Source organism: Lissotriton vulgaris, chromosome 1_1 (genome assembly GCF_964263255.1).
Source record: "Lissotriton vulgaris chromosome 1_1, aLisVul1.2, whole genome shotgun sequence".
Taxonomy (NCBI): domain Eukaryota; kingdom Metazoa; phylum Chordata; class Amphibia; order Caudata; family Salamandridae; genus Lissotriton; species Lissotriton vulgaris.
Window position 1 is genome coordinate 1,028,913,555 of NC_141685.1, and position 18,435 is coordinate 1,028,931,989.

An 18,435-nucleotide genomic window follows, 5' to 3' on the forward strand; every position below is an offset into this window, starting at 1 on the left:
AGCTTGGAAAAAAACAGAAAGCAAACATGCAAGAATGAAAGAGGTGGATGTTTGAGAGACGTAAAGAATCAGAAAGCAAGCAGAGCACAGGGCATACGTGCTCGCACTGGTACACACGCTCTGCATTCAAGATAACTTACTTTGTAACTTTGAAGATTCGCAATAACCTGAGAGCTCGTAACACACTTATTCCAAAAGATGTTCCGGGTTTCACAACAGCCCATATCACCTCGAAGATACTCCCAATGATGACCTGTAGGATGAGAAACAAGCATGTGAGATTCCCAAAATAAATCTATCTATCTATCTATCTATCTATCTATCTATCTATCTATCTATCTATCTATCTATCTATCTATCTATCTATCTATCTATCTATCTATCTATCTCCCCCCCCCCTCTCTCTCTCTCTATATATATCTATACTACTATTATAAAGGAAGAACTTTGAGGCTTTGAGGCGGGTAAACTCGGGAACCACAGCGCCAATCCACACACCCGATACATCGTTGTAATCCTCAGGGTGTGCAGATGGACATAGGCTATATAAAGTTTAAAAATACGTTATATTTAAAAAAATTACATTATAAAAAAAGTAGTCCCCTCGAAGTAGCGCCGGCCGCGACCTGCGTGCTGACGTCAGGAGCGCGGGGAGGTGCGGCGTCCAGGAGCGCGAGGAGGAGCGGCGGACATGGCGCAGGGGAGGAGCAGTGACGAGCGGCAGACATGGCGTGGGGGAGGAGGTGAGGAGCAGCGGACCGGCGGGAGGAGCGTTGACCAGCGGCGAGGAGTGGTGAACTGAGAAGCGGCGGCTGAGGTAAGGCTCCGGGGGAAAATGTCGGGCAGGCGGGGGACGGGGACTTACACCAAAACAGAAGGAGGAGCGGTGAACTGAGGAGCGGCTGCTGAGGTAAGGCTCCGGGGGACAATGTTGGACAGGCGGGGGTCGGGGCAGGCGGGGGATGGGGACCTACACCAAAACAGAAGGATAGAATTTAGATCGGCTGAGGTAAGGCTCTGGGGGACAATGTCGGGCCAGGCAGGGGTCGGGGCAGGCGGGGGACGGGGAGTTACAACAAAACAGAAGGGTACAATTTACATCGGCTGAGGAAAGGCTCCGGGGGACAATGTCGGGGCAGGCGGGGGTCGGGGCAGGCGGGGGACGGGGACTTACAGCATCTGCCATGGAGGTTTATGCAGACCGCCTCAACACTGGGCCTTTGTGACATCCAGGGGACAATGTCGGGGCAGGCGGGGGTCGGGGTAGGCGGGGGACGGAGCGGCCGGGAGCCCGGGCTGCTGGGCAATGTCGGGGCAGGTGGGGGTCGGGTAAGTCTGATTGCTCCCGGACAAGGTCGGGACGGGCTGCTAATATATATATATATATATATATATATATATATATATATATATATATATATATATATATATATATATATATATATATATATATATATATGTATATATATATATATATATATCCAACAGGGTTCCCCTCCAAAGGGGAAAGTGGAGTCGCAGAAAGAAAAAGGCTATAGTCGTTCGTCTGGTGCAATTTTTCAATTTAATTCATTAATCCATCGGGGGTCATAAAACAATATAGCAACCAACGCGTTTCGACAGCGTCCGCTGTCTTGCTCACGGTCAGTGTACTGTGTGTAGCTCAGCAGTTATAAAGAACCAACAAACAACATAATTAAACACGCCCCTTGTCACATGTTACATGGCCTGCATGCTTAGAATTCTGGGACTTGTAGTTTAGCCTTGTATTGGTGTGTAATACTTATTCAAGGTGACTGATTGTGAGGGCTTTGTGATTATATTTAGTGCTAAGTGACTGGCAGATTGTGTGGGGTGATCTATTCATTAATAGTCCCCCGTCTGCCATTGTTGGTTCTGTAACCGGTTTTGTCTCAGGGAGTACTGCCCTCCAGTGGGCATAATGTTCGCAATTCGACATATTAATTAATAAACAACCAAGGTATAGCCCTCCAGTGGGCATTTCTACATAAACCTGTTATTCGCAATTCAACATATTGGTTAATTAATAAACAATTAAAGTATAGCCCTCCAGTGGGCATTTCTACATGTCATAATATATTGCTGCCAATTATGTACTTCCCAGAGTGAGCTCGAAACAAAGGTGAAAACTAGTGGGGGAGTGAAAAAGTAAAACTGGGACAAATTTCATTAAAATGTAGTACATGACAGGCGGAAATTTTTCGGAAGTCAATTTAGTCCATTTATAAGTGTATATAAAGCTCCTCCGATTGATTTAACCCTAATGGGGTCATGGTTCTGAAACCAAGGATATGTTTTGATTCCTTGCGTCGTAGCTGTTTTTCATTGTGTCCCCCTCTGGGTGATGGGTTCAGTGTCTCAATGCCCCAGAAACGCAATTGCTTCCAGTCTCCATTATGATCTGACTCCATGTGTTTAGCAACTGCGTTGCTTCTGTCTTTATGCACAGTTGCACGGACATGTTCAAGAATATGTTTTTTTAATTCGCAGATTGTGCTTCCAATGTACCTTAATTTACACGGGCATTCGATCATATATACCGTGTATCTGCTGTTACAAGTTATACATTCATTGATTTTCCAGATTTTTTTGTCAGGCATAGTTATTTCCTGGGTGGTTTTGGCAATTTCACAGGCTTTACAATGGTAGCACTTCACGAATCCCTTTGTTTGTAACCAATTTTTCCTTTTCACTGTTGGCTGGAAATGGCTGTGAACCAATTGGTCCTGGAGGTTTTTGGCCCTCTTGTAAGTCACTGTCGGGTGTTTACCCATCCTTTTTCCTATAATCGGGTCCAGCTGTAGAATCTTCCAATTCTTTTTCAAGATTTGATTTAGTTGTTTTGTTTCCCTACTGTACGTTGTGATCAACCTAATTGGCTCCTCCTCCATTTGAATGGGGATTTCCTTTGGTTTTAGGCTGTCCGGTCTTGTGGTCTTATTTGCTCTTTCCCAACAATGTTTTATTGTATGTTGATTGTATTGTCTCTTTTGGAAACGCATTGCAGAGTTTTTGCTTTGTTTTTGCCATTCACCATCTTCGCTGCAGATTCTTCTAAGTCGAAGGAATTCCCCATAGGGGATACTTGATATTAGGGACTGCTGGTGGAAACTGGTGGCTTCAAGTGTAGCGTTTGTGGCTGTGCTTTTCCGATGCAAGGTGGTCTCCATTTTATTGTTTTTGATATATACTTCAGTGTCCAGAAAGATTGCTTTATTTGGACTGATGTTGTGAGTAAATGTTATACCCGGTGTACTGGAGTTCAGTATTTCAAAGTACTCAAGAAATTTTTCTTCCCCACCGTTCCATATCAAAAACAGGTCATCAATGAATCTCTTCCAGATTATGATGTGCTGCGTAAATGTTTGTAATTTTGCATTCCAGGCCACTGTCTCTTCCCACCATCCCATGGCAGTGCAGGCGTAATTTGGGCTAAAGGAGAAACCCATGGCTGCTCCGTTTTTTTGCCTGTATATAGAGTCCCCAAACAAGAAGATGTTGTTATTTAGCAAGTATTGAATCATCTCCGTCAGCATGTTATTATGATTTAGGTAGTGTATATTGCGTTCCTTAAAAACATGTTTGCAGGCATTTAGACCCATCTCATTATCAATGTGTGTATATAATGAAATCACATCCATTGTGATCATTATGAATTCCGGCTGCCAAGTTATGAGCTTGAGGTTGCACAAGAAGTCGGTGGTGTCTTTGATGTAGGATTTCAGCTGTTTCACATGAGGATTTAGGAAAAAGTCAATGAAGTTAGACAGCGGTTCCAGCAGGGAACCATTTGCCGACACTATAGGTCTCCCTGGTGGCTTCATGGCATTTTTATGGATCTTGGGTAGGAAATATATTGTTGCTGTTTTTGGGAAGTCTACCGTCAAGTATTTTGTCTCATCAGTCTAGTAATGATGCATTTTCCCATTGTTTTATTTTTCCATTCAAAACCCTCTTTGTGTCATCTGTTGGATTTCTATCCAGTTTCTCATAGTAATATGAGTTGTTCAATTGGGTCATGGCTTCCTCAATGTATAGTTGGCGATCCCATAGGACGATGTTCCCGCCCTTATCGGCCATTTTTATTTCAAAATTTGAGTTGGTTTTGAGTAATGCCAGAGCCCGCCTTTCGTTTTTTGAGAGATTGTCATTGTTTTTGTTTTTTATTTTGATTGTGTATAGGTCGTGAATGACTGCCTCCTGGAATAAGTCTATTTTGTTGCCCGGTGTAAGTTGGGGGTAGAATTTGGATTTAGCTTTAAAGCCACTAGTTCCTGCTCCCAGTTGTGTTATTGCTGACTCCAGATTGATGTCCATACCCTCTTCCGCATTCAAGTTTAGTACCGTTAGGTATGCTTCAGATTCCTTTGCCAGTAAAGTGGATATTGGTTTGGGTTGGTTTTTCGGTATTTTGGGTTTATTTTCCCTTTCTGTGAAGAATTTTGCCAACTTGATTTTTCGGATATATAAGTATAGATCAATCCGTGTCTGAGCTATGTCTATATGTGCGGTAGGGCAAAAGTTTATTCCCTTCTTTAGTAAAGAAGTTTCCGCTTCTGAAATTTCCATTCCAGACAGGTTGATTATTTGCAATTCCTCATTCATTTCCCCCTCTTTTGTTTCATCAGTCTGGTTTCTGTGCCAACTTTTTCGTTTGTAGTGGTTTCGCCTGTGGCCCCTCCTGGTGTGGGTTTTGAGAATCTTGGTTGCCATGTTCTTCCTCTTCCCCTTGCTCGGCCGCGTGTATTTCTTTGCGCCCCGTGGCTGTATTCCCATTGTCGTTGCGACAAGACTAGGCGCATATCCCCTAAAAAAACTTTTTGTTGGGGGTCCAGATTGGCCTCGTCCTCACTGAGGTCAGCTGATGTTAGTGATGCCATACTGGATGATGAACTCGCTAAATTTGTTCTTGGTGGTCTGAAGGGGTCGTATTTTCTGGCGTACGTGAATATGCGACCTTTGTTATTTATAAATAGAAAAACATGAAGAGGAAGTGAGAATAAGAAAGCAAACCAAATTTGAAAGGGATGCCAACGATTATGCACAAGGTCGCATATTCACGTACGCCAGAAAATACGACCCCTTCAGACCACCAAGAACAAATTTAGCGAGTTCATCATCCAGTATGGCATCACTAACATCAGCTGACCTCAGTGAGGACGAGGCCAATCTGGACCCCCAACAAAAAGTTTTTTTAGGGGATATGCGCCTAGTCTTGTCGCAACGACAATGGGAATACAGCCACGGGGCGCTAAGAAATACACGCGGCCGAGCAAGGGGAAGAGGAAGAACATGGCAACCAAGATTCTCAAAACCCACACCAGGAGGGGCCACAGGCGAAACCACTACAAACGAAAAAGTTGGCACAGAAACCAGACTGATGAAACAAAAGAGGGGGAAATGAATGAGGAATTGCAAATAATCAACCTGTCTGGAATGGAAATTTCAGAAGCGGAAACTTCTTTACTAAAGAAGGGAATAAACTTTTGCCCTACCGCACATATAGATATAGCTCAGACACGGATTGATCTATACTTATATATCCGAAAAATCAAGTTGGCAAAATTCTTCACGGAAAGGGAAAATAAACCCAAAATACCGAAAAACCAACCCAAACCAATATCCACTTTACTGGCAAAGGAATCTGAAGCATACCTAACGGTACTAAACTTGAATGCGGAAGAGGGTATGGACATCAATCTGGAGTCAGCAATAACACAACTGGGAGCAGGAACTAGTGGCTTTAAAGCTAAATCCAAATTCTACCCCCAACTTACACCGGGCAACAAAATAGACTTATTCCAGGAGGCGGTCATTCACGACCTATACACTATCAAAATAAAAAACAAAAACAATGACAATCTCTCAAAAAACGAAAGGCGGGCTCTGGCATTACTCAAAACCAACTCAAATTTTGAAATAAAAATGGCCGATAAGGGCGGGAACATCGTCCTATGGGATCACCAACTATACATTGAGGAAGCCATGACCCAATTGAACAACTCATATTACTATGAGAAACTGGATAGAAATCCAACAGATGACACAAAGAGGGTTTTGGATGGAAAAATAAAACGATGGGAAAATGCATCATTACTAGACTCTGATGAGACAAAATACTTGACGGTAGACTTCCCAAAAACAGCAACAATATATTTCCTACCCAAGATCCATAAAAATGCCACGAAGCCACCAGGGAGACCTATAGTGTCGGCAAATGGTTCCTTGCTGGAACCGCTGTCTAACTTCATTGACTTTTTCCTAAATCCTCATGTGAAACAGCTGAAATCCTACATCAAAGACACCACCGACTTCTTGTGCAACCTCAAGCTCATAACTTGGCAGCCGGAATTCATAATGATCACAATGGATGTGATTTCATTATATACAAACATTGATAATGAGATGGGTCTAAATGCCTGCAAACATGTTTTTAAGGAACGCAATATACACTACCTAAATCATAATAACATGCTGACGGAGATGATTCAATACTTGCTAAATAACATCTTCTTGTTTGGGGACTCTATATACAGGCAAAAAAACGGAGCAGCCATGGGTTTCTCCTTTAGCCCAAATTACGCCTGCACTGCCATGGGATGGTATGAAGAGACAGTGGCCTGGAATGCAAAATTACAAACATTTACGCAGCACATCATAATCTGGAAGAGATTCATTGATGACCTGTTTTTGATATGGAACGGTGGGGAAGAAAAATTTCTTGAGTACTTTGAAATACTGAACTCCAGTACACCGGGTATAACATTTACTCACAACATCAGTCCAAATAAAGCAATCTTTCTGGAAACTGAAGTATATATCAAAAACAATAAAATGGAGACCACCTTGCATCGGAAAAGCACAGCCACAAACGCTACACTTGAAGCCACCAGTTTCCACCAGCAGTCCCTAATATCAAGTATCCCCTACGGGGAATTCCTTCGACTTAGAAGAATCTGCAGCGAAGATGGTGAATGGCAAAAACAAAGCAAAAACTCTGCAATGCGTTTCCAAAAGAGACAATACAATCAACATACAATAAAACATTGTTGGGAAAGAGCAAATAAGACCACAAGACCGGACAGCCTAAAACCAAAGGAAATCCCCATTCAAATGGAGGAGGAGCCAATTAGGTTGATCACAACGTACAGTAGGGAAACAAAACAACTAAATCAAATCTTGAAAAAGAATTGGAAGATTCTACAGCTGGACCCGATTATAGGAAAAAGGATGGGTAAACACCCGACAGTGACTTACAAGAGGGCCAAAAACCTCCAGGACCAATTGGTTCACAGCCATTTCCAGCCAACAGTGAAAAGGAAAAATTGGTTACAAACAAAGGGATTCGTGAAGTGCTACCATTGTAAAGCCTGTGAAATTGCCAAAACCACCCAGGAAATAACTATGCCTGACAAAAAAATCTGGAAAATCAATGAATGTATAACTTGTAACAGCAGATACACGGTATATATGATCGAATGCCCGTGTAAATTAAGGTACATTGGAAGCACAATCTGGGAATTAAAAAAACGTATTCTTGAACATGTCCGTGCAACTGTGCATAAAGACAGAAGCAACGCAGTTGCTAAACACATGGAGTCAGATCATAATGGAGACTGGAAGCAATTGCGTTTTTGGGGCATTGAGACACTGAACCCATCACCCAGAGGGGGACACAATGAAAAACAGCTACGACGCAAGGAATCAAAACATATCCTTGGTTTCAGAACCATGACCCCATTAGGGTTAAATCAATCGGAGGAGCTTTATATACACTTATAAATGGACTAAATTGACTTCCGAAAAATTTCCGCCTGTCATGTACTACATTTTAATGAAATTTGTCCCAGTTTTACTTTTTCACTCCCCCACTAGTTTTCACCTTTGTTTCGAGCTCACTCTGGGAAGTACATAATTGGCAGCAATATATTATGACATGTAGAAATGCCCACTGGAGGGCTATACTTTAATTGTTTATTAATTAACCAATATGTTGAATTGCGAATAACAGGTTTATGTAGAAATGCCCACTGGAGGGCTATACCTTGGTTGTTTATTAATTAATATGTCGAATTGCGAACATTATGCCCACTGGAGGGCAGTACTCCCTGAGACAAAACCGGTTACAGAACCAACAATGGCAGACGGGGGACTATTAATGAATAGATCACCCAACACAATCTGCCAGTCACTTAGCACTAAATATAATCACAAAGCCCTCACAATAAGTCACCTTGAATAAGTATTACACACCAATACAAGGCTAAACTACAAGTCCCAGAATTCTAAGCATGCAGGCCATGTAACATGTGACAAGGGGGCGTGTTTAATTATGTTGTTTGTTGGTTCTTTATAACTGCTGAGCTACACACAGTACACTGACCGTGAGCAAGACAGCGGACGCTGTCGAAACGCGTTGGTTGCTATATTGTTTTATGACCCCCGATGGATTAATGAATTAAATTGAAAAATTGCACCAGACGAACGACTATAGCCTGTTTCTTTCTGCGACTCCACTTTCCCCTTTGGAGGGGAACCCTGTTGGATTTATAGCGGTCTGGCTCGGCCACAGGAGTAACACGACCAGAACCAAGCAGCGCCTAACGGAGGAAAAGGGAGCCGATTGCTGTATATATATATATATATATATATATTACCTACTGGCGGTCGCCAGTAGGTATATATAGTTAGGATTTTTTCTCTATGGGATTTTTGAAAATTCTATGTCTAATAACTTTGGCGTTTGTGGACGGAATTGGCTGAAATTTTCAGGAAAATGGAACATTTTGTTTCTGAGCAGCCCCTGACAATTTGGGGGGGTTTCATCAAGGGGGGGCCGAGAAAAAAGGGGGGTCCCAAAACGCATTTTTCCCATGTTAATTTCCATAGGGCGGTTGGCCTCACTTTTAGCTCGAACGGCTGAATGGATTTGCACGAAACTTGGCAAAATTGTAGGGACTGTTAGCCTGATGTGCCTTTGCTAGGTCTCAATATATGTGCTCCAGTGGATTTTGAGTAATTTAGGTTCAAAAAAATATATATATCTGGGCGGAGCCTAACCACACATCTGATCTGATTGGCTGTCAGCACTTCATCCAAGAAGTGTTGGCAGCCATCTTGGGACCAATATACATGATAGCACCTCATTAAAAAGCATTGTAGTTAATAGAGGGTTTTAGGACTTTAGTTACATTATCAATCATTTGTTGATGGTACCATACTCGTTTTAGGAATTGTGGTGGGTTCTAAGGTGATTTTACCATGTGAAAAAACCTTCTGCTGTGATATCATGAAGATTGTTTGAAAGAAAACTAATATCTCATGATTTTCCCACAGTGGTTTGGAAGGGGATCTATAAGCTAAACTGAAAGCATATTTTCTGTAAATTCACATTATCTTTCTCAGTCATGTGAAAATGAAGTCTGACATTCTCAGTAAAACATGTACATCCAACAAGGACAGAGACTGTCAGTTGATTCCTTTGTGTTCTACTGCAGCCTCCTAGAGTGTTCTAAAGAACAACTAGAGCGCTAACAGTCCTACTTATTACAAAGGTATGGCACACCTGAAGCCATCTTGATTGGAATAAAGTGGTAACTCTTAAAACATTTAATTTAAAAAGAAACAACATGAAGGGGTATATTTTGCCATAGAAAGTATGATTAGTGCTGCAGAATGAAAAATTAGGGCACATTTTGAGTGACTTCTCAAATCCTTTTCTATTTCATTAAAACATTCTGACATGCAGTCTCCCAAAATGGCCACCAGAGACAAAAGAGCCCAAATGTAGCCCAAATATCACCCAGATGTAGCCCAAGTATAGCCCAATGACAGAATGTCCCAGAGTGTTCTAAAGAACAACTAGAGCGCTAACAGTCCTACTTATTACAAAGGTATGGCACACCTGAAGCCATCTTGATTGGAATAAAGTGGTAACTCTTAAAACATTTAATTTAAAAAGAAACAACATGAGGGGGTATATTTTGCCATAGAAAGTATGATTAGTGCTGCAGAATGAAAAATTAGGGCACATTTTGAGTGACTTCTCAAATCCTTTTCTATTTCATTAAAACATTCTGACATGCAGTCTCCCAAAATGGCCACCAGAGACAAAAGAGCCCAAATATAGCCCAACTATCACCCAGATGTAGCCCAAGTATAGCCCAATGACAGAATGTCCCAGAGTGTTCTAAAGAACAACTAGAGCGCTAACAGTCCTACTTATTACAAAGGTATAGCACACCTGGAGCCATCGTGATGGGAATAAAGTGGTAACTCTTAAGACATTTAATTTAAAAAGGAACAAAATGAGGGGGTATATTATGCAATAGAAGGTATTATTAGTGCTGCAGAAAGAAAAATTAGGGCACATTTTGAGTGACTTTTCAAATCCTCTTCTATTTCATTAAAAAATTCTGACATGCAGTCTCCCAAAATGGCCACCAGAGACAAAAGAGCCCAAATGTAGCCCAAATATCACCCAGATGTAGCCCAAGTATAGCCCAATGACAGAATGTCCCAGAGTGTTCTAAAGAACAACTAGAGCGCTAACAGTCCTACTTATTACAAAGGTATGGCACACCTGAAGCCATCTTGATTGGAATAAAGTGGTAACTCTTAAAACATTTAATTTAAAAAGGAACAAAATGAGGGGGTATATTTTGCCATATGAATTATGATTAGTGCTGCAGAAAGAAAAATTAGGGCACATTTTGAGTGACTTCTCAAACCCTCTTCAATTTCATTAAAAAATTCTGACATAGTCTCGCAAGATGGCCACCAGAGACAAAAGAGCCTAAATGTAGCCCAAATATCACCCAGATGTACCCCAAGTATAGCCCAATGACAGAATGTCCCAGAGTGTTCTAAAGAACAACTAGAGCGCTAACAGTCTTACTTATGACAAAAGTATGGCACACCAGAAGCCATCTTGATTGGAATGAAGTGGTAAGTCTGAAAACACTCAATTTAAAAAGGAACAACATGAGGGGGTTAATTTTGCCATAGAAAGTATGATTAGTGCTTCAGAAAGAAAAATTAGGGATCATTTTGAGTGACTTCTCAAATCCTCTTCTATTTCATTAAAAAAATTCTGACATGCAGACTGAAACATGCACTTTGAATACCAGCAGCAGACGTCCCTGGTGAGCAGTAGCTTTACTACAGTGATCTAATGTGCAACTAGAGTGCTAACATTCAGAATTTATGGCAAATGTGTGACACATCTGAATGCCTTCTTGATGGAACCAAAGTAAACAAGCATTGAAAATGCAATAGATCTCGCCCTCATTTAAGTTAAAGCCATTCTGTTTGTAATGAGGTGGCTTTTTAGCTTTGCTTTTATTAGTGTTTTTTCAACTTTCATGTAAATAACGCACCGTTTTCACCAAATCGACTTTGCCCAAGCACACCCTTCCGCCAACAAATCCCAAAAATTCGGCACACCTGCCGATCCACTCTCCCTACAGCTCACCCAAGCCCCGTCCCTCTAGCGCAACTGGAACACCCCAAATTCACCTTCTCCATGCGCACCAAAAACTCCCATTGAATAACATGACAATTCGCTACTCCGCACAAAAATTGCTCTTTAAAGCACTTCCACTGCTCCGATCCGCTTCAAACTTGGCTGGACACTAGTTCCAGCGATTCCCTAACATCTCACCAAAAATCAGCCCAATCCATCCACTGGAACGGGGACGAATTTCAACCCGAATACGCGCCCCCCGCAAACACAAAAAAAAGCCATAAAACGGCCAAATCTCGACCAAAAACCGCTAAAATCCCTCAAAACCTTGCCAACACCAATACGCACGAAACTGAACCGGCCCCTCAGCCCTAGGCTCCGGGAACCCTACTTAATTGACCCAAAAGCCCTAAAAAAGCAACATAATACACACGAAAACGCCCTAACAACCCTAAAATGCATATAAGTATATGTATGCATGCATTTATGTTTGTATTTATATGTAGATATACAGATGATATATGTTTATATATGTATGTATATATATATATTCACTGAAAAAACCATAGGCTATAGACCATATATAGTTAGGAATTAGCATTTACAAAACCTTGAAAATTCACTGAAAAAACCGTAGGTTATAGACCATATATAGTTAGGAATTAGCATTTACAAAACCTTGAAAATTCACTGAAAAAACCATAGGTTATAGACCATATATAGTTAGGAATTCGCATTTACAAAACCTTATTTTACTCACACAAAACCATTGAAATTCCATATATAGTTAGTTGCACTAACTATATATCGCGCACCCGCAATCCACTGCTGATGATGTCACATATTACATCATTCATGACATGGTCAGTGACATCACTGATGACATCACTGATGACATCTCAAATGACATCACTGATGACATCACTGATGACAATCAGTGATGCCAGTGACTGTATGTTTCTGTAAAGTTAAAATATGTCTTACATATTGAAGAATGAGTGGATGTATAAGTGTGTGGATGAAGGATTTAGTAGGTGCATGACTGACTGTATGAGTGAGTGATTAAATGTGTCTCACTGAGTGCATGGGTTAGTGACTAAACTGTCTTAATTTGTGCATCATTATGTCTGTTGTTCTGTAAACTGTTGCATGTGTTGATAAGTAGCTATATGAGTAACTATATGGGTTATTGATTGGTTGCCCAAGTATTTGTATGGGATACTGAGTGTGTGTGTGGGTGGCTGGGAGGTGTATGACTCTGTGCATAGATGTGTGAGCAGTTGATTCACTAGATGTATGGTTTCAAAAGTGCATGTGGAAACAGCTGTATGGGCGGTTGACTGTGTGCATGAGTGTATTGGTGAGTGAATGGATATCTCAGTGCTACATGTCAAAGTAAGTACATATGTAAAACACAGTACATGTGAGAGTTGACATATATAAATAACTGTGCATAAGAGCCAGTGAATGTGTGAGTGGCTGTATGGATCATTGTGAACTTGTATCAGGGATTGTATAAGAGAGTTAATATGTGTTAGTATATGTTTGAATAAGTAAAGTTTGTATAACTGTATAGTTGAGGAAATGGAGGTGTGATTGATTCTTTGATTGACTGACTAGGTGTGTGAGTAACTCCATGGATGAGTGACAGTCTCTGAGTGTCTGTTTACACTGATTGTATCTAAGGTTATATTAGAGTCTGAAGAGGTTCATCGTATTATCACATGAATGATATCATCAGTGATGTGATCAGTAATGTCAAATGAGATGTCATCAGTGATGTCATTTGAGATGTCATCAGTGATGTCATTTGAGATGTCATCAGTGATGTCATCAGTGATGTCACTGACCATGTCATGAATGATGTAATATGTGACATCATCAGCAGTGGATTGCGGGTGCGCGATATATAGTTAGTGCAACTAACTATATATGGAATTTCAATGGTTTTGTGTGAGTAAAATAAGGTTTTGTAAATGCGAATTCCTAACTATATATGGTCTATAACCTATGGTTTTTTCAGTGAATATATATATATATATATATATATATATATATATATATATATATATATATATATATATATATATATATATATATATATATATATGTATATTCATTCACTGGAACAATCATGAGTGACGTAATATGCGAGGTCATAAGTAATGGATTTCAAGGGTGTAAGTTATAGTTAGAAACTGAAGAACATCAAAAGATGTCCCCAAATGTAAGCAGCAAAGGGCAATAGCTCCAAAATATTGAAAATTCACCCACAGATAAGCTCATATGCTTTTTATCATCATTTAATATTTTATATATTTTTTTTTTAAACAGACAAAAATATAGAAAAATTCATCCATGAAGGTACACAAAATGTCACATCAAAACATATTCATATATACTATACACAGATATTCATAAAACATGAATACAGCCCACAATTAACTAAGTACAAAATTGAAGGTACACACTATATGCACAGCAACCTAGAAACAAATAGAGCCAACACATACAATAATTATAAATCACATACAGTTACAAAAATGAGAGACATCAGGCATTACATTAAACAAAATCTACAGTTCACAATGTAACATACAAAACACACACATGGAAAAGAGCTGACCCGCGTTTCGGAAAGTACCAATATGTTAAAAAATTCCTTCGTCAGGGCGTACATTTCATACTTTAATTTTCTATTCGTGACCAGGAGGGGGTCATTAATATATAGATGCTTAATATAGTGTGAGTAGCAGGGCTGAGGAGGCTGTCCGTGGGGAAAAAAATATATGGGGTGAAAAAATTGAAGAAAGTGAAAAACAGGACTGAATCAGGTCAAACATTGAGCAAGACATTCAATTAAGACAAAAGAATTACACAGAGTTATGATAAAGAAGACGAATAAAGATAAAAAGACAAAATGAAGAAAGAGAAGATTGGTGAATAACACCTGACAATCCAACCATGGCTCAAACCTTATATCCCAATCAACTGTGCGCAGTCACAATAGCATGTCCACCACAAATATTGTAGTACACATATCTTGACAATCATGAAGCACAGGCTTTCTCTGAACATGGGGTCCGGTCTGAACTGGATTAAACTCCAGAGTAAAATGAAATTCTGAAATAGATATAGGGGAAAAGGGGGATGTAGTGAGGACTAATCAGCACAAGAGAATAAGTACTACGCGTAACCAACCGGGGGACAAGCAACCAGCCTGAATAGTGGACGGACTGGCCCAGGTTGCGGTGTTTATACAACAAAGGAGTCAGAGAAAAAGGGGATATAGATGGACAACCAAGAGATCTATGTGAAAAGGATAAGAATGGGAAGCCAGCGGTAAATGTGATGTCTGGGGACTAGAAGGGTTAAAGAGGGTAGTGTAGCAGAAGCAGAAGGAAATACTCACAGATATCTGTGCCTAGGATCCTATTGCAGATACAGGTAAAATGTACTCCAGTATGCAGAGGGTAGAATCGCGCCACAAGGATAGGATAAATCCTGCTACGCCAAAGAAGGCGAACTACAAAAAGCCAGTATTTGGAGGCTAGAAAAATAAAACAAAGCAGATGCAGGGTAAAGAAGGAGAACTATTGTGTGTATCTAATTAGGTCTGGAGAGCAAGGTGGAGAGGGATACCACACAACGCTTACCTGGAGTACAGGTGAAGAAACACACAGGCGCAATCTTAAATGGAGTACCCAAATAACCAATGCAGAGAGGCCCGGGATGTTGATGAAAATGTCCCAGAATAGGTGAGGCCAGGGGTATACGGAATGGAGGCCTAAACAACGACAGAGCAGGGACCAGCATGAGCCGAGTTAAAAATAGGCGATAGAGATGAGGTCTTGCGTGCATAGTATAAGTATAGCCTCAGGCGCCGCTTACCTAGCTACAAAGACCCAAAGTCACGGACCACCGGTGGCGCCAAAAGAACAGGCTGGTGGAAGTAGCAAGAATGGCCCCTCCTATAAATATATGGCCCTTCTGGGAATCAAGGTTCCAATACAGCATACACCTGGGATTATCGGCGTGATACCATAGCATGCGTGTGCGAGTGGAAAATTACGTCGGCCTTCTTACAATTTAACAACAGTGCAGAGAAGAGAGCATGTGCACGCAAAATAAAAAACGGACCCAGGGGTGAGAATAGCAACAAAGTGTAAGCCACTTAAAGTTATTTCGAATATGCAGATAAGAGGGCATACAAGCTAAAAAATCTAAGGCCGCCCAGAGGACGCAAATGAAAGAACGCGTTGGCCATCTTAGAAAGATTTTTTCGAGTGTGTAATAAAAAGGCATATGTGCTGAAAAAGTAAATATTGCAAAGCGGACCAGAAGGTGCCCAAGACTGGCCCATAAGAATTTTAATGGGTGACATCAAATAGTGGGCAAAACCCCAGAAAAGCGTTTAGCAGAAATTAAGATGAAAAGTAAGTTCCCAAACATGTACTTACATCCTCACAAGTGTCGCACTAAAAGAGGTAGGTTTATTAGTCTAAATGAACAGTATTTACAAGACCAGCTAGAAGTTGCAGATACAAAGTGAAGAACAGTAAGAGTAATGATAAACAATTTTATTAGAAAAATTGTGAGATGGAGCCACCAAGCAAAGTAGAGGCTAGTATACAGTTACAGACTAGGCATACAGGGAACTAGGCTAGGAGACCCCACCAAGGTCAAAGGCAGGGGTAAAATACAGTTCCCCAGGTACATAAAGATGGTTCGGCCAGAAGGCGGAGAACATGAACGCGGACCACAGAATAACTAAATAATGGCATTCTTCCACGGTAGGCATTCATTCAAACCCGTGGAGGCCGTCTGTAAAGTAAAAATCCAGAACACCTTCCTCTTGCCTCTAAGTGCATCAACATTGCCATCCTTAGGGCAGCCGTTCAAGGATAAGCCATTTGAGATCCTGAATAGTGTGATTAAGTTCATTCCAATGGGAAACCAAGGGAGCTCCAGTCCTCTGGCTGCGGATAGAAGACTTATGTTCACTGTACCGCGTTCTAAATTGCCTACTAGTCTCCCCTACATACCGCTTTTGAAAAGGGCAAAGCAGCAGAAAGATTACATTAGTCGTGCGGCAATTAGTAATTTCCTTAAGGGGGAACTTTTTCTTGCCCTAAACAAGTTCGGAGGTAACCAAGGCGGTATCACATGCGTGTCAGTTACCACATCTGTGGGTGCCATTTATGGGGTTAGAACCTGTGATGGATCTCTGGGCAGACCCAGGGTTCGAGGCTACCGAGGCCCTCCTTAGGGAATTTCTGAGATTCTTGTTCCGCCTGAATGCGAAAATCTTTTTTTCCAGTTTTTCCAATGATTTATCAGTATTTAGAATGTGCCATTGAGAATTAACAATGTATCTAAGTTTATCATTAAAGTTGGAATGGGTAGTGACCACAACCAATTTGGGGTCATTTTTTTCCTTGTCTGGGCACAGCAGGGCTTTGCGGTTGAAACATTTGGCCCTCTTGTATGATTCTTTTACCAATCTGTGCGGATATCCTCTCTGAAGAAATTTAGTCTTAAGTTGGGAGGCATGAAACTCGAAATTGCTCATGTCAGTGCAATTTCTACAGAGCCTCAAGAATTGACTAAAGGGTATACTATTCTTCTGGCTCCGGGGGTGTAAGCTCTCATAGTAAAGAAGGGTATTCCGTGCCGTAGGTTTACTGCATTGGGTAACTTCAATAAGTTGATTGGTAACCTAATTCAGACATCTAAAAACTCAATTTTAGAGATACTGGTGTTGGTACTAAATTTCAGGTGCGGGTCACATAGGTTGATCCATAAAAGGAATTTGTTAAGTTGTTCCTCAGGACCCTTCCAAATGAAGAAGATGTCATCTATAAAACGATTCCAATTGGTGACATTCTCAGAAAAGGGGGCAATCTCATTAGAGATTATTCTCTTCTCGAAGGTGCCCATGTAGGCATTAGCTACATTAGGAGCACAGGCCACACCCGTGCTAATGCCCTGGACCTGTAGATAAATAGATTTGTCGAACTCAAAGAAATTTTCCTTGAGGACAATGGCGAGACATTCCAGGATGAACAGTTTCTCAGAGGGGCAGTCATAGTTGTTAAGCATGTTTTTGACAGCCTCCAGTGCCCCAGCTTGGGGGATGTTAGCATATAAGGCCTCAATGTCCATTGAGACCAAAATATCCGTATTGGCATTAAAGCTAAGGTCCTCAGTTTTGGTGATAAGATGTCCCGTATCACGGACATAGGCAGGTAAGAGGCGTACCATGAACGAAAGGCAGGCATCCACAAATTTGGATAATGATTTGGTGAGGGAACCAATCGTGGACACAATGGGTCTGTACGGTGGTGTACGGGTATTCTCATGCGTTTTAGGCACCCCGTAAACTACTAGAATCTTAAAAAAGGATTTATTAAGGTATTTAAATTCTTGACTAAAAATGGATCCACGTTCAAGTGCTCTCTGAGTAATCCTGAGAATCTCAGTTTGATTTTTTTCTGATGGGTACGAGGAGACCCAACGATAGCGTTCAAGGACATTGACTATGAGAAGTATCTGTTCTTTATACTCCTGACTATCCAAAACCACAATGCCACCCCCTTCAATTTTTTCACCCTATATATTTTTTTTCCCCACAGACAGCCTCCTCAGCCCTGCTTCTCACTCTATATTACGCATCTATATATTGATGACCACCGCCTGGTCACAAATAAAAAATTAAAGCATGAAATGCGCGCCCTGACGAAGGAGTTTTTCAACATATTGGTACTTTCCGAAACAAGCGTCAGCGCTTCTCCGTGTGTGTTTTGTATGTTACATTGTGAACTGTAGATTCTGTTTAATGTAATGTCTGATGTCTCTCATTTTTGTAATTGTAGGTGATTTATATTTATTGTATGTGTTGGCGCTATTTGTTTCTAGGTTGCTGGGCATATAGTGTGTACGTTCAATTT

At 40.9% G+C, this 18,435-nt stretch overlaps 1 protein-coding gene across 14 annotated transcripts in view; it reads right to left on the reverse strand.

Moving 5' to 3' along the window:
- The window catches only part of CACNA1A (calcium voltage-gated channel subunit alpha1 A), a 1,308,076-nt gene that overhangs the window by 742,483 nt on the left and 547,158 nt on the right, over nt 1–18,435 (reverse strand). For all 14 annotated transcript variants that reach the window (XM_086961990.1, XM_086962030.1, XM_086962039.1 and 11 more), the window contains one exon: nt 141–253. In XM_086961990.1, coding sequence (XP_086818116.1) covers nt 141–253 — 113 coding nt within the window. The remainder of the gene's footprint in view (nt 1–140; nt 254–18,435) is intronic.